Here is a 23,410-nt window from a genome sequence, read left to right as displayed (position 1 = left end):
CTAAAAACATTAGACAAAAAACTATTTTTCTGTATTTTGAATTATAAGAAATTATTTATAATAGAGATAGAATCATAGGACAAAATATTATTTTTCTATAATAGAAATACAAACAGATAGCGAGTTATTTTTCTTTTAAACTCTTAACAATAGAAAATAAAAATTATTTTCCTTTATAACGTAAAATGATTTTAAAAAAAACACGTCAGCGAGTAAAAATTATTAAAAATGACCAGAAATTACCATTTATCATGTCCATATCATCTATTCGATTCTCACCAAGTACTAACGCTACCTCAGTCAGAATCCAGTACCAACTTTAACCAAATTCTCCAAACACTTCCTATAAATACTAAACCTAAGTCCTCATATTTTCTAGCAAACATACAGCAATTATAACTTATAAAAGAAACGAAGAGAACATAATCCTAAACAAATATTTTTCTCTTTTTCGCATACGCCACTTTGACTACGTTCACAGTCTCCATCAGCAGAGTATCTAAAATAGTTACAGTGAGGCCGTTTTTGACCGCTAGTTCATCATGATGGAACTTCGTCCACTCATCCTCCTCGGCCTGCGCCTCCCTAGCCAAAAGTTCATCGACCCTGTCCCTCCTTTTCCTGCTCCATCTCATCACCATATTCTCCCTCTGGAGTTTCGTCTTAAAACCAAATAACGTGGCCACTTCTTTATTCACATAAGCATTCAACTCGTCAATAGTCTTGGGTATCTTCATCGTCGGCTTCGTCTTGACGTTGGGCTTCGTCCAACTGGGTCCAGGTTTCTCATACTCGGCCTGATAAACCTCGGCGATCGTCTCCTTGCACAAATCAAATAGGAAAGCGTTGTAAATTCTTCTATCCTTCTTAACGGTTTCATCGTTTTCTTTGGTCAGCTCGCAAATTTCCGGCGGAGCTTCTAAGGTCATTATGTCTTCCCCAGCCTCTTTCGCTCTGAATATTATGGCTGTTGCTTTTTCGGTGAACGCCGTTAGTTCCTCGGTGTTTGACGGGATCACGGCTGGTGGTGGAGAAGGTGATCCGAGGGAGGTGGAAATTCTTGCACCGCCACCGGGTGGCGTGTATGGAGGCGGTGGTTTGTTGGGGATTTCTCTGACGTAGTATGATACCTCCTCGGCTTCCAATTTCTTGATCTATTATGGTAAAAGAGAATAATTCGTTAAGTCAAGGAGGTGAGAAAGGAGACTAAGAGAGCAAGAATAAGAAGTAAGTTTAGGAAGGTAGATAAGATAGGTAGATAAGTGAGCGAGCTGAGGGGGCAAGCACAGCAAGCAAACTAAGGGAGGAAGATGAGGAAGAAAATAAGCTTAGGAAGTAAGTTAAGGAAACAAATGAAGACATATGTACCTCTAATTCGATTTGAAGTTGTTCGATGCGAAGCAATTTCGCTTCCCAATCCGCGTCTTCCACACGAGGCTGCTCCAACGAAGCTGTGGAAATAATAAAAACGTGAAGTAATATAAATGTATAAAACGCTTCAGGAGTACATCGTCCAGGAAAAGCAACACGAATCTTTACATTACACTATGAGTTCACATGTTACTTCGATTAGGTGCTTTGACGACGAATTAATAAAAGGAAAGAAAGAAATACATCCAGATATATGGATAACAAAACTTTCGATGCATTAATAAAATGGTACGAAGCTGTGATAAAAATTGTACATTCCAAATTGAATACGTAGGTACGTACAATGACTTCCTTTAATATTCGGAAACATTTTAAAATGGAATAACTCTTAATATTGGATCAAACAACTTTCTGCATCATGCAGAAAATTAATTAGTTTGATTCAACATTAAAAAAGATATTCTATTTTGAAGTATGTTCGAATATTAATGGGAGCCACTATGTAATTATAATAAAAATCGTTTGGTTCGTTAAAAATGTCCAGAGGGGATTGAAGGAAAACACATTGTGTCGTGTTGAACAATACATATTTACAGGCCCTCGACTGTGTGGAAGAGAAATTAATAGTCAGAGGTCAAGCACTCATGCAACACTGATTTGTACAAGAAGAACAAGTCAATGTTCGTTTCATTCAAAGTTTCGTGTTGTTATTACCTTTAAGTAATTATTATCTCGACTTTGCTATTCTGAAAATAAACAACACATGGCTATACGAGGCAATGCTTTGCACAGGAATCCGCAGCCAATATAAAAATCAGAACGTGTCTCTGTAATGTATGTAATGTGCAACGATCAATTAGTCCCCGTTGATATCATACAAATTTTATTTGAAACATTTTTAATAGAAACTGGTGGTTTAGAAGAGATAGAACTGGCTGTAGTCATGTATCCCACCCTGTTTAGATGTCGAAATTATAATAGTAACTGTTAAAGTGTTAAAAGAAATATCCACTACATACTCACATATCCATTCAATAGCAGTAATAATCAGGGTTGCAAATAAACGATAAAAGTTTCAATATAATTGTACACCGATAGGAATATATTAAATGTCCCAATTTCTGTTCACATTCCAATTTCTACAGACTGACTTATGATGATAAATAAAATACTTGAAAAGAAACCGATTAATAGAAATTCTTAAATGAACAGAAATAGAATCATTTACTGTACTCCAATAATTGAATAAAACCCAATCCTTCATTGTCAATGAAATTAAAGTAATCTGCAACCCTGTTAACAATTTAAGACTCAATGACTATTAATGATTCCGAATTTATATACACATTTTGTTAAAATCAGAAAATATGTACAAAACGTAAAAGAAACTTCATTCAACCACGAGAATTGAAAATTCGAAAAAGAATGAATTATCAATTAAATTCAAAATTAACAAAAAATATCCCAAACTCGTAAATCATTGTTCAAAAATTATAATCTGTATATAATTAATATACCTTTTAATTTGTCGATCATGACCTCTATGTCCTTTTCGGTTGTCGCTACGATAGGTGTAGCGTGAAACGTGTCCTTCGCGTCAGCCTGCTTATCTCCATTAGCGTTACTCAATAAGTCATCATTCAGTAGCTCGATGTCCAATCTCGAGTCATTAAGCTCCCTCGGCGAATCCATCTCGATTTCCGACACACCTTTCGGTGTATCCCTCCCTTCGCTCGATTCGGACAATACATCCTGCTCCTGCCTCTCATCCAACTCATTCAAACCAGTCACTTGAATCGATTGATTTTCTGGTGTCACAGTTTTCGATTTCTCATTTTCGAAATTATCCGGCGTCGACCGGTCGCTCCTCCTTGAAATATCTTCCTCGTTATCGCCCACGGCGGCAGCGCTCTTATCAGAAATATCTGCCCGCTTTTCGCTATCTTCCAAAACTCTACTATTTTTAAGACCTCGATCATTCGACCTCTGTGTAATCTCGTCGAGTATCTTCAAGACTTCTTCTGACTTTTGTATAGCTTCGTATCGCTCAATTAACGAAGCTTTCTGTACTTTTTGATGTTCGCTTTTATCGAAGATCTCGGACACTTCCAGGCTTTCTTCGGAAATGTCTTCATATTCTGGATCTTTTATGATGTCAAATGCTTTATTCCCCATTAGTGATGTATTAGTAGCTTTGGCTTTAATTTCGTCTAGAGGTAATAAGGAAATAAGTGAATTTTTCTCACTCTCGATTTCAGTATCTGTCTTATCGTGTGATAACGATTCAGAATCAGTAACGGAATTTAGAGAATTTTTGGTCTTCTTTTCTATTATGTCTAATCTACTTTCTGCTACCTCGACTAAATTATCAAGCTGCTCCCCGTCTGAGCTATCCAGTTCTACTACAGGTTCCAATGATTGTTGCTCTTTTACTATTCTTTCTTGCGATTCTACTTCGTTCGTTTTATTCAACTCTTCTTTTGTTAATTCAATCGTAGGGTCGATTTTGAGTTCCGGTAAGCTTTCGGTTTCTGTGTTGTCTGATTCCACCTCAGTTATAATAATTCCTTGGTATGTAGGTTCACAAATGTTTAGACGAAGATTTACGTTGATGTTAGGTTGCGTGGTGTGGATTTTGTTAGAAGATAAATGTTCTTCAATAGAGACTTCTTCGGTTATAACGTCTTCGAAACATTTTTCTTGTATATTTATAGTACGACTGAATGATTTCCCTTCGCCTTTGGTTCTTAATGTCTCTTTACTTCGATTTACGAATCCTCCTATCAAGGAATCTTCTTTGATGACTTCATCCGATATTTGCAGATTTTCGGTACTATGCAGTTTATTAGAAGCTATCTCTTCTTCAGTTGAGGGGACCTCTTCAATGACGATGATTTCTAAAGATTTCTGCTGTATAGTAGGACTAAGTGATCTTCCTTCATCAGTCGTTGGACTGAATAATTTTCTTTCTTCATCACTCTTAGCCTGTAATTCGTTTTTACTTCGATTTACGAATTTTTCTCTTAAAGAATTCTCTTCGATACTTTTCTCGACTTTATCCGATATTTGCAAGTTTCCATCGACACCAGCCTGGTTGCTATGAATTTTACTAGAAGTTAATCCTTTTTCAGAGAAGACAATTTCTTCTTCAATAGTTTTATCAGTGGAGAGAGCTTCTTCAGTCACAAAATCCTCTTCTAAGGATTTCTCTTGTATAACAGGACTGAATAATTTTCTCCCTTCGTCAACTGTAGGCTTTAAGTCGGTTTTACTTCGATTTAAGAATTTTTCTCTTAACGAACCTTCTTCAATACTCTTCTCGACTTTGTCCAGTATTTTTGTTACGGAATCGTGAATAACTTTTTGGAAATCGTCACTTTCTATACTATACTCAATGTCTTCCTCTTGATTTTTCTCCTCATTATTCTTCTTAACAATTACATTTAATATTTCTTCAGTTTCTTCGACACTCTCATTCAACTTGACTAAAATTTGTGAACCCTCGTCAATGTTGGTGAATTTAGGAATAAATGGAGGAACGTTTTCTGTATTACTGACTACGTCATTTTCGTTTTTAGATTCGTTAATTGATTGACTCGACTCATCGATAAATAATTTTGAATCTCCACTGTGAGATTTGTCTAAAAAGGACTGATTAAAATCTTGACTCGATGTATTCCAATCATCATTTTTATTGAAAGTTCTATTAATCACATTTTCTTCTGTTTGGATTCTATGCTCTTTTTCGAAAGTATCTTGTTTAAATCCTTCAGCGGATAATTTCAAATCTTCATTGTGGGATTTTTCTGAAAAGGATCGATCAATGTCTTTGCTCGATGTATTCCAATCATCGTCTTTATCGAAAGTTCTATTAATTAGAGTTTCCTGTAATTTAATTCTCTTCTCTTCTTTTTCCGAAGTATCTAGTTTATGTTTATCAATGAATAATCTCGAATCTTCACAGTGAGATTTTCTTGAAAAGGATTGATTAACATCTTGGATATCAAGTGGCTCAGAAGTATTCCAGTTATTATTTTTATTGAAGTTTTGATTAATCACATTTTCTTCCGATTGAATTCTCTTCTCTTCTATTCCTAAACATATTCCTTCCTGTTTAAATTCGTCACTTTTCTGAGAAACCTCTTTACTTTTTATATCTTCAGCTTGCATAAACGAAGTATCATTCCTATACTCTTGAAACTCTTTCAAAATTAATTGAAAGTCTGCTTTTGAAGTCTCATCATGCATACTTCGGTCTTTCATATAATCAATTATATTCAAATCTTCCAGTGTTCTAATCGAGCTCGAAGACTTCGGGGAAATTTGCTTCGACAATAATTTGTTCATATATTCGGCCACTATTGCTTCTTTCGAAATACCTTCCGTTCTATCACTTTCATTTACTGATGAATCATTTCTTATTAAATTATCTGTATATTGATTTTCCTTTCGGAATAAGTTAGATTTCTCTGATACTACCGAAGAGTTTCTATTAGATTCCAAACAATTTTCTATATTTTCTATACAACCTACAGTTTCTCTATTTTGCAGAGATTTTGGAGAAACATTAGACAAACTAATATTAGGTTCAGTAGATTCTTTAGACCAGCTAACAGCAGATTTGTCGTTAGTTTCATTCTCTTCATACAAGTTCAAATTATCATCGACCACTTCCGAACGATCGTCGATTATCTCTGAACGATTTATATCACTAATATGTTCTGATATGGATTTTTCAATTTCACTCAATATTTCCTTACTCCTAGCTTTAGCAGATGCGCTCTTTCGCAGATCGCTACTTTCAGCAGATACAACCTCAGTCTCATTCTCTTCATACAAAGTTGAATCATCGTCGATTATTTCAGAACGATTTATATCACTAATATGTTCTGACATTATGGATTTTTCAATTTCATTCAATATTTCCTTACTCCTAGCTTTGTAATCGATTTCCTGACTGTTTGATCTCGATAGGGAGATTTTATTCGGTATTATAGCAGATATCACGTTGTCAACTTCTTCTATTATACTTTTACTATCATTCAGATTGGATTTTAATCTCCTATCGTTTGAATTCTGCGAAATTTCAGCTTCTTTCAGAGGTATTATAGTTTTACTATCATTTAAACTGGATTTAACTTCCTTTACTATATTTTTATTATCGTTCAGGCTGGATTTTAATTTTATATCATTCACATTCTGTGAAATTTCCGTCTCTTTCAGAGACAATTCTGCGCTATTAACTTCATTTTTATCAGAAGCAGAGAGAATCTCTGATACATCTTTAGATGTACTTCTTTCTTCTGCTTTTTCTTCATTCTGCTCATATTTCGCCCCATTCGGCTGTTTATTAAAACGTGACATCATCTCTGATAGAATCTTCAATTCGTTTTCAAGCGAGCTTATATCTTCATTTAAGTTTTGATTATTCAAACGTAAGAAATCTAATTTTTTATCGAGGCTTTCGTTACGGGATTCTGTTACAATTTCCGATGCATTCGAACTCTGAAGATTATTAGATACTTTTGATATTTGATATATTTTCTATACAACCTACAGTTTCTCTATTTTGCAGAGATTTTGGAGAAACATTAGACAAACTAATATTAGGTTCAGTAGATTCTTTAGACCAGCTAACAGCAGATTTGTCGTTAGTTTCATTCTCTTCATACAAGTTCAAATTATCATCGACCACTTCCGAACGATCGTCGATTATCTCTGAACGATTTATATCACTAATATGTTCTGATATGGATTTTTCAATTTCACTCAATATTTCCTTACTCCTAGCTTTAGCAGATGCGCTCTTTCGCAGATCGCTACTTTCAGCAGATACAACCTCAGTCTCATTCTCTTCATACAAAGTTGAATCATCGTCGATTATTTCAGAACGATTTATATCACTAATATGTTCTGACATTATGGATTTTTCAATTTCATTCAATATTTCCTTACTCCTAGCTTTGTAATCGATTTCCTGACTGTTTGATCTCGATAGGGAGATTTTATTCGGTATTATAGCAGATATCACGTTGTCAACTTCTTCTATTATACTTTTACTATCATTCAGATTGGATTTTAATCTCCTATCGTTTGAATTCTGCGAAATTTCAGCTTCTTTCAGAGGTATTATAGTTTTACTATCATTTAAACTGGATTTAACTTCCTTTACTATATTTTTATTATCGTTCAGGCTGGATCTTAATTTTATATCATTCACATTCTGTGAAATTTCCGTCTCTTTCAGAGACAATTCTGCGCTATTAACTTCATTTTTATCAGAAGCAGAGAGAATCTCTGATACATCTTTAGATGTACTTCTTTCTTCTGCTTTTTCTTCATTCTGCTCATATTTCGCCCCATTCGGCTGTTTATTAAAACGTGACATCATCTCTGATAGAATCTTCAATTCGTTTTCAAGCGAGCTTATATCTTCATTTAAGTTTTGATTATTCAAACGTAAGAAATCTAATTTTTTATCGAGGCTTTCGTTACGGGATTCTGTTACAATTTCCGATGCATTCGAACTCTGAAGATTATTAGATACTTTTGATATTTGAGAGGGAGCTTGTATTTTATTGAGAGATTCTGAAGAGATGGTTTTAACTGCAGATTGTTCGGAAAATGTGTCGAAATCTGATTTATATTCTTTAAAATCAGACTGAATCGGGTTTTCATGTTTAGAGGCTTTAGTTTGAATGATTAGATCTTCGGGAATTTTTGTTTGACTGAGTATATCTTCACTGATTTTTGATCGAACATCTTCGGAAATGCTTTTCCTCGCGTTTTCACGTTTAGAGGATTTAGTTTGAGTGAGATCTTCGTAGACTTCTGATTGGGTGAGAATATCTTCGCTAATTTCTGATCGAGCATCAGAAATTCCACTCTTCTTCGCATTTTCACGGATAGAGGATTTAGCTTCGCTCTGACTAAGAATATCTTCGCTGATTTCTGATCGAACATCCTCAGACATGCTATTCTTCTTCGAGTCTTGTTTATTTTGCTTGGTACCATAAGGAACATTTTTCTCTGAACGGATTTCGTCGGAAATTGATGAAATTGAGCCGAGTTTGTCGATTTCGATCTGTTCTGATATACTATCGTCTAAAACGGATTGAGCAATCGATTGTTCCGATGTCTTCAGATTCTTAGAAGATTTAATCAGTTTTTCTGAATGATTGCTGTTGTCTTCAGTTTCGACAGTTTCGTTTCGTATCGGTTTCTTTTTAGAGTCCTTTGTTGATGGCCTTTTTGTGGATAACAAATCGGATTCAGATCTTGATCGTGATAAATCGCTACTTCTGAATATGTCTTGTATCTTTTTTAAGGGAATCTCGGGTACTTTGAAGTCCGCTAATGATCTCGATTCTATTGCTAATTTACTGTCCTTAGATGTGGTTTTCTTAGATTCCAGTTTCTTACGCATTTCGTGAATGGTTGTATCGTATTTCTGTTGGTCAATAAATCATATTTCTATTGAATATGAAAAGGGGAATTTAGAATACAATATAATCTATTGTATTAAAGTTCATTAAATATGAATTCTAATAATTCTTATAAACAGTGAATATCAGACTGCCGACTCCACACAGCTCGGCAAGCTTGACAAACAAATTGCAAATTAAATTAATCAAATTATGATGAACCGTCTGGCGTGAGCGTCAGTCCCAGTTCTGAATTTTATAGGAGAAAAACAGTCAGCTGATCGATCGTGATGGACCGAGAATCGAAACCAGATGCTGAGCTATCCAACGGACATTCAATTCTCCCAGTTCTTATGACTATTATTTATCAAATTCCTTATACTTACTTTAATTTGATTTAATAAGTTAGCTTCCAAAGCCCGTAGTTTCTGCTTTGTCTGCTTTCTGGCTTCTCGCTTCAAACGGGACATCTCTATCCGCCTCTCAGCCAATTTTTCTGTCAGCAACTCTATCCTTCCTTCGATGTCACTCGTGTCCGATGAAACGGTGGTATCTATAATATAGAAATGATACACACTCGTCTCTATTTTTAATTGCTTACAATTAAATATATATATTCTATTTCTTTAAATTATCGAAAATTCTATTGTATATTTTCAATTTCTTTATACATCACGTGTTCTATACTCTTTTAAATTATTACAAATTCATGAAACCGCAAACCATGCATAGATCACTAACAAAATGCTTGATAAATCTGTTAAGAGAATAGATATTAAAAATTACCTTGTTGAGAGAAAACGTTAGACGTTGCTGTTACGAGCTTAAATGCAGCCTGTTCCATCCGCGCGACGCGATCTTCTTCAGTCCTTAATTTCGCATGCCAAGCCATCCATTCCTCCACGCAGTTCTTCCGTGAGGTAAGCGCAGCTTCGCGTGCGTTCAAAATTCTAAAAGACGTAATCATGTCTAATGAGGAAATTTTCCATGCCGATTCAAATTATGCGCAAACTAGATTTTCATTTATAAAGAATTTGAATTTCGAATTAATGGGAAGTTTGAATTAATAGAAAATAAGGATTGAGAAGAGTTGGACATTAACTTATGAAGAAGAAACTGGCCGGTCGCGAAACAAACGAACGTCGGAGAGAACTACTGTAATAACAGCGGAATGCACATCTCGCCGGTGCACCGAATCTATTTTTACAATGGTTCATTTCATGGTGTGAATACTCGGTTTATTATTAGATACCTTACACGTGTCTCTAGTGATTCGCAATTTTATTAATATAGCTCGAACGTTATATCGGAAACGGCTTCCATGATCAAAATCCAACAGCAAATAGAAAATATTAAGAGGCTGTACTAATTCGTGCTATGTATGACAGATAATGTTTAAGTCTAAGGACGTATTTAAATCTGGAAATTAGCAAGTTCCGACATCTTTTAAAATCATATGTGTATAAGTTTTTCCAGTCCAAATAGAATCTTGATTCTTTGCATTTAAGTTAAAAGAAATTGATTCTACGCACACTCACACTCACATACACGCGCGCGCGCGCGTGATTTTGTTTCTCTAATAGAAGCTTACATATAAATATATACTTACTGTTCGAGTTTCTTCGAAGTTTTCAAATTATGATCCTGCGATCGTATAACAACAGACTTCGAATAATTCCGATCGCTCTCGGAACTATGATGAGAAACCGCAAAATTACTAATCTGCGACTTAGTATCATCAAAATTTTCGTAAGCCTCGATATTTTCGAACATCTGGCAGGACATATTCTCTTTGCTATTAAAATCCTCCGCTCTATTCCCTGATAATTTAAAATTCTTCTCTCTAATATGTTTATCCATATTTTCATCATTTTTATCAAATTGAATAAACTCCTTCTCAGTCTTCGTCCTCTTATTATGATGCCTCAATTCTTCCGACACCTGAGAACTGGACTTTGATCGCAAAATGTTCTCCGTCAAAATACTCGACGACGATTTACTCTTCTGACACTTCGAACTCCTGCGTTTTAAATTCGACTTCGATTCGGAATATTGAGTTTTCTTCGACTTCTCTTCTTTGTCCGTGGGAATTGATTTACTGCTCCTCTTCGAACTCTTCGAGTGCGTCTGCAGCACATCTTCAGACACTTGAGACGACTTTGACGTTTTCGAAACAGTATCTTGGCTAGCGGAGCTTATCTCTTCTGGCAAAACCTCGGTATTAGTAACAGCTTTGATTTCCCTCGGAGAGGCGATGCTTTGGTAATGGTCCATCGCTGATGGCTTCGATTTCTTGGATAATTCCTCTACCAAAGTATCAGATTCTGATTTCACGTGCTCAGAAATCGATTTATCTAGATTCTGTTCAAACACGTTCGATTTCTCCTTTTCAAAAAGATATTTCCCAGGACTATTGACAGAATGATTTGATATTAATTTTGGCTCCTGAGATTTCAGTCTTATTGTATCAGCTTTCGGCATCTTTTCTTCGAATTTCCTGGATTTTATCTCGTATTTCGATTTCCCATCTCTTTTGTAAGGACACTTCTCTTGGAGGCTCGCTTTGGAGGCTTCGTCGGATTTATCCGATTTATCGAGCATCAAGAATAATGGGCTTGATCCCTCGACGAAGTTCGCGAACTTGTCTCTTGGTAGATCGAGGGAAGATTTCGAGAAGATTAATTCGCTCTCGGACATTTGTAATCGGGCATCAGTTTGAGACCGATCGTGTTGGGATTTGTCGGAATCGACGAGAGAACTCATGGAACTGTTGCTTCGGATGTCGTAACCCTTCATGGGACCAGATAATCGGCGAGGGGATTGACTGTCCGCACTCCGTTTTAATTTCGTTAAAATGTTTTTAGTTGACATCTGGGGGTTGAACATATTTCTCTGTTTTTGGAGCATTAGTTTACGCTCTTGGCTGGCGATTTTGTGAAGCTCCTTTAATCTGAGAATAAAATGCATATGGATTAACAAATATAGTTTAAATACGAATATAATTAGTAGGTTGGTGAAGATTATAGATTTTTCATTGTTGTACTAACAGTTGGACTTTTTCGAATTTCTTCAAATTAAATAATTGTGATTCGAAAGTAATTATTTAAAATCTTAATTAAGAAACCTGAATGATAACACTTTAACTTTCTATTAGATTAAAATCGAATTAATAATTAAATCTTAATGTTAATTGCTAGTTGATGTCCAACTGAATTAAATGCTACTAGCATACCTGTTCATCTCGTCTTTTTCTTGTTGCAACTTCAAAAGCAAAGCTCTCTGTTTCTTCTTCACAGAACTGACACGGCTCTCTTGTCCAGTGTCCCTCAATGCCCTTTTTTGTTCCTCGAGCTTCACCAATTTCTTCGTTCGATCGTTCAACGTCTTCTCGCGAGACTTAAACAGCATCTCGATTTTGTCGTACCTCTGTTTCTCATCCTTAATCAACTGTGCAATCTGCGAAGGAACAAAAAATTATTATACTGAAGGTTTTTAAGCAGAATGAAACATTTTTAACATGGTGCAAGTTAAAAAAATGCATTTCTTTTATCATGTAAACATTGTAATAGTTAATTCTAATAGTTTATCATCTTTTAATTAAATTCAGTTTACCTCCAGATCTAAATATTTATTGAAAGAGCAAGTAACATCACGAGTAGAGATGCTAATTTCAGTCCCAGTCTCCGTCCGTATGGACGACGTCGTTTCGTGCAGACTTATTTCAGACATTGTCCTTAATTTACTAGGTAATGATATTTCTTCTACTTGATCTAAGTCTTCAAACTGTTCCACAGAATCTAAGGAAAGCTGCGGGACTTCGCTATCACCGGCGAAGCCTCGTTCGTAAGAAACGCCGCATACTTCGGAACACCGGCTTTGGACGTTCCGTCGAGTCGGACGTATGTCCGTTTGCGTCGCCATATCGTTCACAGTTTGAGTTTGTACTTCCACAGCTTTGACTGTCGGTTTTACTATTTTATTTAAGCTCTCCAGTTCGTTTGCCATTGTTTGGCTTGTGATATGATGCGTCGGAAAGCCTGTTAATTTTTTATTCGATATAAATGAGGATTAATGTATATATTATTCTGAATAACAATTTCTTTTTGATTCACCTTCTATGTAAATTATATCATAATAACTCAACAAATATTTACCTTGCTCAGTAGCGGATAGTTTGTGTAATTTGCTAATCTCACTGCGATGCTCCATATCATCGATATTCCTCTCTTCGACTCCTTTAGGGAAGTGTGATTTCACTTGATCATTCGACTGACTATGCTGCAACGGCAATTCCTTCTCTTGCTCCTGTTTAACATTGTATAAACACTTCTCAACATCCATAACTTGCCTTAAAGACTCATTAAATGAGTCTAGGAGATGCAATTCTGCCTGGAATTGCATATGTAAGGCAGTCGGATGTAACTGTAATTACGGAAATGTCGTTATGGCACAAAAATTATAATTATGACCCTCATCCTACATACAAAAATACTTGATATCTATACTTACCAACGGAATGCATTCTTGTTCAACTTCACTTTTCCCAGTACAATGTTTTGAGCACTTCACCTCTTCCACATTATTCTGTATGAACTGCCGTTTCCTCTTTGATCGAGACAAAAGGTTCACATCCGGCGTAACCAAATCACAGAATTCTTCCTGTGGCGACCGACTTTCATCCCTAAACGAAATCCTCCTAGGGTCCAACAACGCGCTGGACAAACTGCTATCATTTAAATTCGATTCATTACTGTTACTCGTCTGCTTAGCCGTAGTAGTAACGCTCTGCGTGAACGAATCCTCCTCTTCCTTTTTAATAATCCCGCTAGTACTCTGCGTCAACGAGTTATCAATATATTTCGAATCCTCAGTTTTACTAGACTTGCTTACGCTAATACTTTGTGCAATCTTATCAGGATCTTTATTTTTCGTTAATTGCGAAGAAATAGTCGGACTCTGAGTCCTCGCGCTCACATTCGAATCCGTGACGCTCTCGGTTTCCTTTGAATTCAACATATATAATTTCCCATCGATTTTACTGGTCGACGGTTTCATTACTTTCTCAGATCGTTTCAATTGTTCTTTAAAAGTCGTGTTCCCAGTATTTGTTTGTAACGGGCAGGCTTTGTGCTGTTTACCTTGCCTAGTGTCTAACGAAAATATATGCTTCTGATCGTCAATCTGCTTCAAATCGTCTTTATACCTATAATCGAAGTTCTCAAACCTAGATTCTCTGACTGTCACCTTCTCTGATAACTTCGCCGAAGAAAGCGACTCGTTACTGTACGACCTATTCTTAGAATCTAAAGAGGTATCCCTTGATTTCAAAGACCTAGCGTGTACAGATCGCCTCTTATCGTTTACTTTCTTAGCAGTCGTCGTAGCGAGGTTCTTTGGCTTCGGCTTCGAACCAAAATCACTTTCCCTCGGCATGTTAAATAATAATCTGTCATTCTTTAATTTAGCCCCTAATTCGTTAGGATTAGGAAATTCTTTTCTAGAGTGCCTCGGGCTTCGGGACCTTTTAAAAATATCTTGCATCATCTCATCTTGTTTAGAGCCATCGTCCTTTCTGATTTTCTTCGACCTATTTTCTTTCTCTCTTGAATTCTCTCGGACGTATTCCTTCTTCTTCGACAGGTGAGAGGATATCGATATATTTGGTACTTTCAGTGGCTCGATTTCGCTGTTGTTTGTTGAGGAAACATCCGAAGTTGAGAAATCCAGTCTTCTTTGGACTCTCTCGAAGTTCTTTGTAGGTTTCTCTGTTCTTTCGTGACCCGGAGCTTCGAATTTTATTAATTCTTTTGACGCACTGTTCTCTCGGTTTGAGTAATCTAATTTCTTCGAGATCTTCGAATCTGGGACCTTCAGAGATTTTATAAAATCCATTTTCTGGGCAATTTCATGTAAATTATGGATATTGTCACTGTTTAGTATTGTTACTGAGTCAGGTGCATTTTTATTTGGCTCGTGTTTTCTGCAGGATTCGGAAGCATCGTCTGACGCAAGCTTCCTCTTTACTGCGCTTATGAAAGTAAAGGGGTATGGCTGAACAAGATGATATGACAATGTCTGTTCCAATCCTTTTAAGCTTAATTCAGGTGGGAATTCGGATAATTTGTCCTCAGATGTTTGCTGCTGATTTTCAAGCTCTTGTTTAACTTGAGCTGCCTGAAATCACGTTTTGTTGTAGTGTACATGTATGCAGGGTGAGTCGCCCGAGTTAAGCCACCTGAATAACTTCTACATTTTTCGAGATAAGAAGAAATATTTTACACGAAAATTGGTTAGCTTCGAAGGGCACATTGTACAGTGTACATCACTTTTCTGCCGATGGAGGTGCTTAGGAGATTCAAAGATCAACTTTGTTTTTTTCAAATTGAATGCGGTATTCTTTTTATACAACAAAAGATGCAACTATACATATAGACATGAACTGGAAAGCTATGTCGAAATTCGAAATTCATCGATCCCGTTGGCTTAGTGATAGGAAATAAGAAAATCAATGAAATTTTGACCTACTGCTGCAGATGCTTCGACGCGTTGAGCGATAACGTCAGGATCAGAAAAAAAGACATATTTCTTCTTCTCGATAACGTCTTCTTTTGCCGAATTGCTTTTCATATTTCTTATACTCGTTACATGGCATTAAGTTACTTGCTTGCCCATCTTTGGGATGAATGTTTTTAATAAAATAGAAGCGCTAGAAATTTATCTGTTGAAACAAGTGCCATTATTAAAATACAATATATAAAAAAATATTTTTAACAGTATGAAATTCAGAAATAATAGAAGTAATAAATGAATAGAACAAAAATGAAGAAGAATGGTGTTTAATTCTTTGAGGCACAGAATTTTAAATGAAAAAGTGTTAATCTGCACAGAATTTTAAATAACTTCAAGTAGAACTTGAAATTAAATGTTAAACTGTACGACTCTGAGTAACTTGAACTTTTCGAGGCGGGTTAAACTATGTCTCAGTATGCATAAAAAGCTAAGCAAATGGTGAGACAGTTTTAACACAAGCAACCCCAAACAGATAAACAAGTTGATATTTATATTTAAATAGTTAACCGCGATTAAATGCATAATACCTGGGATTCACAACGAAACATTGATCAAGATCCAACGTATTTATAACCTAATTCGGGGCGCCATATTTTACAAATCCGTTTCACTCAACGAACTTTCAAATGTTTCACAACAATCGACGACAATTCACGGTTCGAAATACTCGGAAATCGATGAAATTCCCGAATGCATCATCACGCATCGTTTCAATTGTCATAATAACGAACGTGAAAACGCATCACACATCATACAACAGTCATTTGTAAACGACAATCACGTGGTACTCCGCGATTTGCTGCTGGCACCTCGGCACCTGGTACAGCTAGTCGAGATGGCATTCAAAATTACTAACCGTTACAGAGGGTCTAATAAGAACAGTATGACACAATTTTAAACAAAATGTTTATTTAATGATAAATCAAGGGACGCGGTAGCGGCCCGAAGTTACAAATTACATTTAATACAAAATTTGAGCTGGATGTTTTTTCATAAATTCATTTATATTTAGACGCGAAAATGATAATGCTACTCTCATTTTGTGATCCAGATTTAAAAGTCTAGATCATTTTTTCGTTTTTTGTTGTGGTTAAAGACAAAAATTCGAATTCGCCAAATAAATATTAATGTAGTGTCAATTGATAAAGAAATATGAAACAAATAAATCATTTTTATTTCGGGGATACAATGAATGTGAAACTGCACTTGTGACCATGGACCTAAGTCCATGTTTGTGACCGTTGACTATATATACAAATCAAAGCTTGCGACCAACTATATACAATTAACACATATACATCTCGAAATCGCAATACTGCATACAGTCACACGTCATACATCCTTCAAAATGGTGATGTAAGGAGCATGTGCAATTGTATATAACGAAGATATTTAATTAGTGCGTGAAACAAAGTGCAGATAATTCCTGATCATGATTCTAATACTAAGGAATTGTATGTTAAACCGAGGAAAGCTCTTCACTCAAGAAATCATATCGCTCAAACGTACTTTCACGTATCGTACGTACAACAATGTTAAGGTTAGAAATAAAGATTAAACAATTTCTATTCACGTTTACAAAATAATGAATGATTATACACAAATGTTGTATNNATTGTTATTTATGTACTCACATCCTATACCGTGAAAGTTAATTTAAATCTCCGTTATCTCCTTTATGTTTCTTTTATTTTTAACAATTTAATTATAATAAATACATTTTTGTCGTCCAGAAATACCTACCGGCTTTGCAAGCAAAATACTTATCCACCGAAAGTAATAAAAATGTCGATAAAGAATTGATATATACTGGAAATATAAATGCCAAAGTTCGTAATTTGAAACTGTTTTCGCTGGTGTCAACAGTTGGATCAATGACTCTGCAACCATTTTTATATATGAACATGACAGATGAAAACAGTGCAACGACTTTGGCTATGATATTTGCCTTAGCCAATTTAATTGCTATAGGTAGTCCTGTCCTGGTACATGCTTTAGCGAAGAGATATGTACTAGAGATGTATTACAATCCTCAGGAAAAAGAATATATCGCGAAAGTGTATTCGTTTTTCTTCAAGAGAAACGAGGTATTTGTAATGAATCTAAGGCTGAGGGCATACAAGCGTTGAAACCTTTACTTCGGTTAAACTTAGGAGACATCTTCTAATTAAGTTTCGCAATTTAATTTTTAATTCTTAACTCAAGTACGAAATAGAAGTTCCTTTAATAACATACGACAATATACTTCGAATATCATTTTAACGCTCGTATTCCCTCAGCTTAAAAGGGAGTTTATTTATTCTCTATATTTGCATAATGAAATTGCATATGTCTTTTAGATAAAATTTAATCCCGATGAGGTCTCCGAGCCTCAAACACGATTTACTGGAATCTTCACATCGTGTTACGCAAAGAACTATCCACTACTGTTCGATCCAAGTTTATTTACAAATCCTCAACATTACACCATAATCATGGGGTATAACAAGCCAATAGTGTTAGAAGTGGAGAAGTTAAAAATACCTCCTCCTGTTAACCGGCTTCCGATGATGGGACACGCTAGTCAAATAGAAGAAAGTAAAAATAAAGTAAAGATCTAACTTTCTATTTGTAGTTTCATTTATTACACAGCGTCTTAATCTTCTAAAAACTTCTTTTTATACACTATTTTTAAAAACTATGTAAGTTGCTAGGTACAAAATATGTACATTATTACATTGGGTGTGTGTACCGAAAAATACAGTAGCAAATTACTGAGACAGGAAACTAACGAACATTTTGTCATTTCTCAGTTACTACAGATTTTAAGCAGTATTTCAAAAATCTCCAGTCGTCACCAATCATCTTCTTTACTCTATTCCACTAATTTTGAAATTACGTAAATAGAAATGGTAGCCAATGCCCAATACTCAAATTTCGAAAAAGTAACATAGAAGTCCGAATATAAAACATAAACCTAGTTAAAAAGTGAAATCAAACTAGCTTTTAAATAGATGTAATCAAATTTTTGAAATTAGTACAATATAATTCGTACAATTCTGTAAGAATCCGAAAATGTCTTCGTGACTCTCGAAATTTTCGAGAATCCATCCCGATCCTAAGGGAAAACTCTCATCCTGACATAATTGAGGAACCCGAATATCGTCAAATCTCCCAAAAAATCTCAAAGGTCTCAACATTTTCAAGAGTTCAAAAATGTTCAAGAAATCATCCCGCAAAAAATTCTCATCGCAACTCAATCCAATTCTACATTTCTGATTTCTCGCATTCCTCTCTATTAATTTGGTAACGACGCAAGAATGGCAGACACGTTATGAAAGAGATCACAGATTATAATCATACCGTTTGAATTCGTCTCAAAGGTACGAGCAAAATATGTATGCCAACAAGTCGATTGTATAGTTACTGTACACTAAGCTGGTAGCAAGTCGAAGTCGTCCGATACGTGTACCATTGGTACATAAATATCCTCAATTTGAGGCGTCGCTTTGGATTCGCAGAGGCCGACATCCTTCAATTTCCATTCCCAGTGCATCCTCTGCACAGCATGCAGCGATTCGGCTTCGTTATGATGTCTAAGTAGCATTGCCTCCTAAAATAAAGATTTAATTTTTAATATATATACGTATATAAATAATTAGAAACCCGTGTAATAAATATGTATATATATACGAGTTTTTCTATAAAAATATAGAATGCAATAATAATAAAACAATTTACAGTTGCCCACTTATTAAAATTCACGTAAGAATAACAATTACTCAAGAATTTTTACCTTGATCTTTTCCCATTTGTCATCCACATCTTGCAACCAGCTCAAGAATAATCTGCCATTGTATCTACTTCTCGCGTTTCTATCCTTCTCTTCCTGTTCCGGTGTAATAACATTGTACACTTCTTCATCCTTCAATATAGTACAAACTGAAAACGGTAGAGATTGATTGGCAAGAGCCCTGGCAGCTCTACCATGAACTCTAAGGATTTCCTGCTCCACCGACAGAACTAATTTCTCCTTTTCGACAACGTGTTGCATCCTAAGTCGGTATCTTTCCCTTTCTTGTTCGATATAGAAGTCTTTCATCGGGCCTTGTAGTCCAACGGGAGGATTTATATTAGGTTCTTTGTTCGCGTTTCCAGCTAAGACGTATGTACAACGGTTCATTAAATAATCTTTGAATCCTTGGGGCGGTTTGGGTTGAACCGGAAAGAGGCCTTTCCTTCTTCGTTCAATCTGGAAAAATAGAAAAGGAAATGATATCTTTGCATCAAATGAAACTTGGTCATCGAAAGTGACTCGGATTCGTGACTACTGAACTTAATGTCCACTAATATTGTCCGCGACTATAAATATTGAATTAACACGAACCTGTTTCCTAATATTCAAAAACAATTGATAACAATTGGTAATCGGTTGATCATGGGGATGAACCTCAGGACCCGCGTTAGCAGCCTCAGACGATTCGTTCGAAGCATTTGTAGCCGCTTGTTGCGCTTCCTTATTCGGTTTCATCTTCCTTTTCCTCGGATGAAGTTCAACAGCAGGCGCCGGGGTGCTCGTATTCGACGTAGCCGTGGAGGTAGTTGAATTCGTACTCTCCGAGTTCTCCGAACTATTATCCCTTTGACATTTCCCACTACTCTCAGTATTCTTCTCCGACTTCTCCGCAGCAACGTTCGCCTTCGAAGCCGCGCCATTGCTCGAGCCTTCGGCCGATGTATTTTTACTTGACTCTGAACTACTCATCTCAGGCGTCGGTGAATGATGCCTCTGTTGCGGAGAGGAGTTATTCGACCGATCCGTAGAAGCGGTCGCTGGTAACGGGGAGGAATTTGAATAATTTCCGTTACCCGCGGACGTAGAATTCTCTTTTAAGTTTGTTGAACCGTTACCGCCGTTACCGGACCGATGCGAGCTGCGAAGCACTCTCTGGTGATGCGTCGATCTCTCTTCACCATGCAAAGCACCACTAAAGTCTTTCTTATCCTCGTTCTTCGTGCTACTTCCACTTTCCGTGGGACTGTTGGTCCCACTGTTCGATTGATTCTGTTCCTTATCAGTAGAATCGTTGCTATTGGAGCTGGCGACTACATACGGCAACTGGTGACTCCGATTTGATATACTTTTCCCGTTTCTGTTACCCTGCTCTTGCTCGGATGTGGTGCTCTGCGGGATGACGATTTTCAAAGGCGGAACTTTGGGTGCCGAACTGGAATCCGATCCTTTCGAGCGATCGTCCTCGCCATCGGACTCCGGGGGCGCCGGTGTGTTTGTCTTCGAGTTAGTCGTCGAGCTAGAAGGATTTGATGGTTTCGGACTGCTTGCCATCGAAGAAGCACTCGGACTCTTTCTGTCCGGATTGTTCAAAGCTGCGTTCTGATTGCTTTTACTGGAGTTTGTTCCAGAGCTTTGTTTACCGGATTTCGTACACTGTAATGGAAAATAATAAGGATTAGAGCGATTTATTATGGTGGAGAGATTAGAGGTATCGAAATTATTGAATTTTGGGAGAACTAAATTCCATGTCCTCGCCAGCTTTGAAGCCCCTAAAAATGTCGTTACTCGATTTTAAAGGAGAAGATAATAGGAACGAACCTTTTCTCCAGTGCCAACAGCATTTCTACCAGCGCCCTGCCTGCCAGTAGCGTTGCTCTTCAAATTATCCTTCACCGGTTCCGAGTCCTTGCGTTTCTTTCGTCGAATCTCTTCGTCCTGTTCCTCAGCATTGTCGCTTTCGAACGAACGTTTAGACGAAGGCGACGCTGAGGTCGCAGGGGCTTCGTCCGTAGCAGTTAACGTCGACGTCGTTTCACTAGAAGCCGTTGCGTTACCAGCAGCAGAAGCATTACTGCTACCACCTTGGGCTCCTTGGTTACTGGCTGATTTCCCGGCATCCTTGTCTTTATCAGTGTTTGGGTTCGGTGACGAGCTTGAGCCACGAACTGGCGTCGCTTCTTTCGAACTTTTGAATTCGTACACATCGCCGGTGTCGCCGGCCGACGACGTATTATTACCAGAAGCACTGGAAACCGAGGGGGCAGCATTCGCGGGTCCTGAAGAGGCGCTCGTGGACGTCTTCGACGAACTTTCCATTTGACCTTGGTTCTGCGAATCAGAATATAAGATGATAAATACGAATAGTGTATGCGCGCGCGCGTGTATGCGTGAGTGTGTGACAGAGAGACAGAGAGAGAAACTAGAAGAGATATAAGAAAAGTATATGAGATGAGATATTAGATATGTTGTAGTACAGGCAAAGTATGAGAGTTTATATTGTAAGACAACATTGAAAAACGCGACCTACACATTTGTCTTTACGATTTGTACAAATCTTAATATTTTAGATATCTTTTGTACAAAGTCCTGGACAAAGTTAGGAAGAAAAACGTAAAGAAACGATTTCTAAGTTGTTTACTTGCATCACTAATCAATAGATCTGTAGATTTTCATGCAAAATAAAATGTTTGTGACACAGAGTTAAGGAATAGAATTTAGATATACCACTTCTAGGATCTCTATGGGGTCTTTGGAGCATATATGTTCTACGATGGGATCCTTAGCGCATATATGCTCTACGATGGGATCCTCAACGCACATATGCTCTACGATGGGATCTTTAGCGCATACATCCGCTGCGGTAGGATCATCAATGCACATATGCTCTACGATGGAATCCTTAGAGCATATATGCTCTACGATGGGATCCTTAGCGCATGTATGCTCTACGATGGGATCCTCAACACATATATGCTCTACGATGGGATCCGACATGCCGGCGTTTCTGTAGTTTTGCAATAACAGTATATATGCAAAACAATATATGTATAACACACTAATATTTAGCACACTAATATTTAATACAATAACATTTAACACACTAAAATTTAACTCACTAATATTTAATACAACAATATTTAACGAACGATATAAAGCCGAACAGAGCTACGTCTAACTTGTACGGCGGTCAGGCACGAAGTGTCGTCCTTAATAAAGGTACGACATTACCCCCAAAAGGTAGAAAAATCCCAGAAATCGGAATGCTAACAATAAGCAAGTGTCTTAAACCCTCGACAACAGGGGAGGCCAGCTTAGGGCCTGCGGATCCTTTATCCGTTGAACGACCCCTACTACAGTGTCCCAATGCTATAAGATAAGCCTACTGACTATGTATTAGCTATGTCTCTATTTCTACTACTATTATAGAGTAATTTATTTCAGAGTTATATTATATTATATTTATTACAGAGTAACAGATTTGAGAATTTTTCAATTTGTTCGTTCATGGCGTGTATTAAATAAAAATTAATGAAGTTCTTAAATTCTGGATTAATGGATTCTGGAATAATCAGTGGCAGTTTGCCAAAAATTCTGAAAAAAATACCAAATTGCATTACTGTATGAGTAATACATATGAAAAATTCGACAAATTTTTATATTGCAAATTGAAGTAGAAAAAATTCGTATTTTTATCTTTGATTCTTGGTTGAATTTAGTTAACAATTTTATTTCGGAAGTTGCAGTCGATGAAAAATTCAGAGAAAATTCAGGGGTTTGCTGCGTAGAAGCTCGCTACCCCTGCTTAAAAGCAAAGAGAAAGTAGTGCCTGCAAAGCAGTTTCACTGCATTAACACTTAGATTCTTGGTCTTAAGATTTATGATTCGTACAGAGTTTACTTGAGGACAGAAAGGTAGACCCGTAACTGTACAACCGAGGCTGTCGCCATATACTTTCTTATAATACTACCTGAGTTCTAACTGTTTACATTCTCTACAAATCCTACAATTCTTACTTTTTATTGTTTGTCGTAAATATTATTCTCCAAATTGATATTATTTCAATTTTAGAATATTCTTAAAGCCTGTTTTTTCCAACACACTCAATTATTTCATGAAGATATAAAATCCGCAGTCAAATAATTTATTAATTAAATATATAATAATAATAATTTATAATATAATAATATAATTTAAACTAAAATAATAAAAGCAGAAATATAATTTTTCATATGACTCTGTCTGTTATATGTACATATGTTATTTTGTAATG

General features: G+C 36.4%; 3 protein-coding genes across 9 annotated transcripts in view; 1 reads left to right on the top strand and 2 right to left on the bottom strand.

The window, feature by feature from the left end:
• Positions 1 to 54: 54 nt before the first annotated feature.
• Positions 55 to 16,248, bottom strand: LOC108625552 (centrosome-associated protein 350). Of its 4 annotated transcripts, none has more exons than XM_018025650.2 (13): positions 15,893 to 16,246; positions 15,321 to 15,513; positions 13,305 to 14,969; positions 12,950 to 13,217; positions 12,408 to 12,832; positions 12,028 to 12,251; positions 10,405 to 11,745; positions 9,582 to 9,745; positions 9,182 to 9,348; positions 6,925 to 8,821; positions 2,889 to 5,900; positions 1,369 to 1,451; positions 55 to 1,154 (listed from the first exon to the last, which is right to left on the bottom strand). In XM_018025650.2, exons 2-13 carry the CDS (start codon positions 15,420 to 15,422, stop codon positions 429 to 431), a joined length of 10,074 nt encoding a protein of 3,357 aa, XP_017881139.1. In that variant the 5' UTR covers positions 15,423 to 15,513; positions 15,893 to 16,246; the 3' UTR covers positions 55 to 428. The 4 variants fall into 4 exon arrangements, with proteins under 4 accessions (XP_017881139.1, XP_026669856.1, XP_026669857.1 ...); XM_026814055.1 differs by having other exon boundaries at positions 2,889 to 6,903; positions 7,928 to 8,821; XM_026814058.1 differs by lacking the exon at positions 55 to 1,154 and adding an exon at positions 2,086 to 2,117 and having other exon boundaries at positions 1,377 to 1,451; positions 2,889 to 6,903; positions 7,928 to 8,821; positions 15,893 to 16,248.
• A 343-nt stretch (positions 16,249 to 16,591) lies between these two features.
• Positions 16,592 to 17,970, top strand: LOC108625557 (transmembrane protein 70 homolog, mitochondrial). Its single transcript, XM_018025657.2, has 3 exons — positions 16,592 to 16,905; positions 17,099 to 17,452; positions 17,705 to 17,970. Exons 1-3 carry the CDS (start codon positions 16,798 to 16,800, stop codon positions 17,963 to 17,965), a joined length of 723 nt encoding a protein of 240 aa, XP_017881146.1. The 5' UTR covers positions 16,592 to 16,797; the 3' UTR covers positions 17,966 to 17,970.
• LOC108625554 (ankyrin repeat domain-containing protein 12) overlaps positions 17,950 to 23,410 on the bottom strand; it is a 13,601-nt gene continuing 8,140 nt past the window's right edge. For all 4 annotated transcript variants that reach the window (XM_018025651.2, XM_026814060.1, XM_018025652.2 and 1 more), the window contains 4 exons: positions 20,959 to 21,468; positions 19,732 to 20,793; positions 19,141 to 19,596; positions 17,950 to 18,957 (listed from right to left, as the gene is read on the bottom strand). In XM_018025651.2, coding sequence (XP_017881140.1) covers positions 18,778 to 18,957; positions 19,141 to 19,596; positions 19,732 to 20,793; positions 20,959 to 21,468 — 2,208 coding nt within the window. In that variant the 3' untranslated portion in view covers positions 17,950 to 18,777. The remainder of the gene's footprint in view (positions 18,958 to 19,140; positions 19,597 to 19,731; positions 20,794 to 20,958; positions 21,469 to 23,410) is intronic.

The sequence above is a fragment of the Ceratina calcarata genome, unplaced genomic scaffold (assembly GCF_001652005.2).
Source record: "Ceratina calcarata isolate Rehan_Ccalc_2016 unplaced genomic scaffold, ASM165200v1 scaffold364.2, whole genome shotgun sequence".
NCBI classification, from domain to species: Eukaryota; Metazoa; Arthropoda; class Insecta; order Hymenoptera; family Apidae; genus Ceratina; species Ceratina calcarata.
This window is presented reverse-complemented; position numbering and strand designations above follow the sequence as displayed.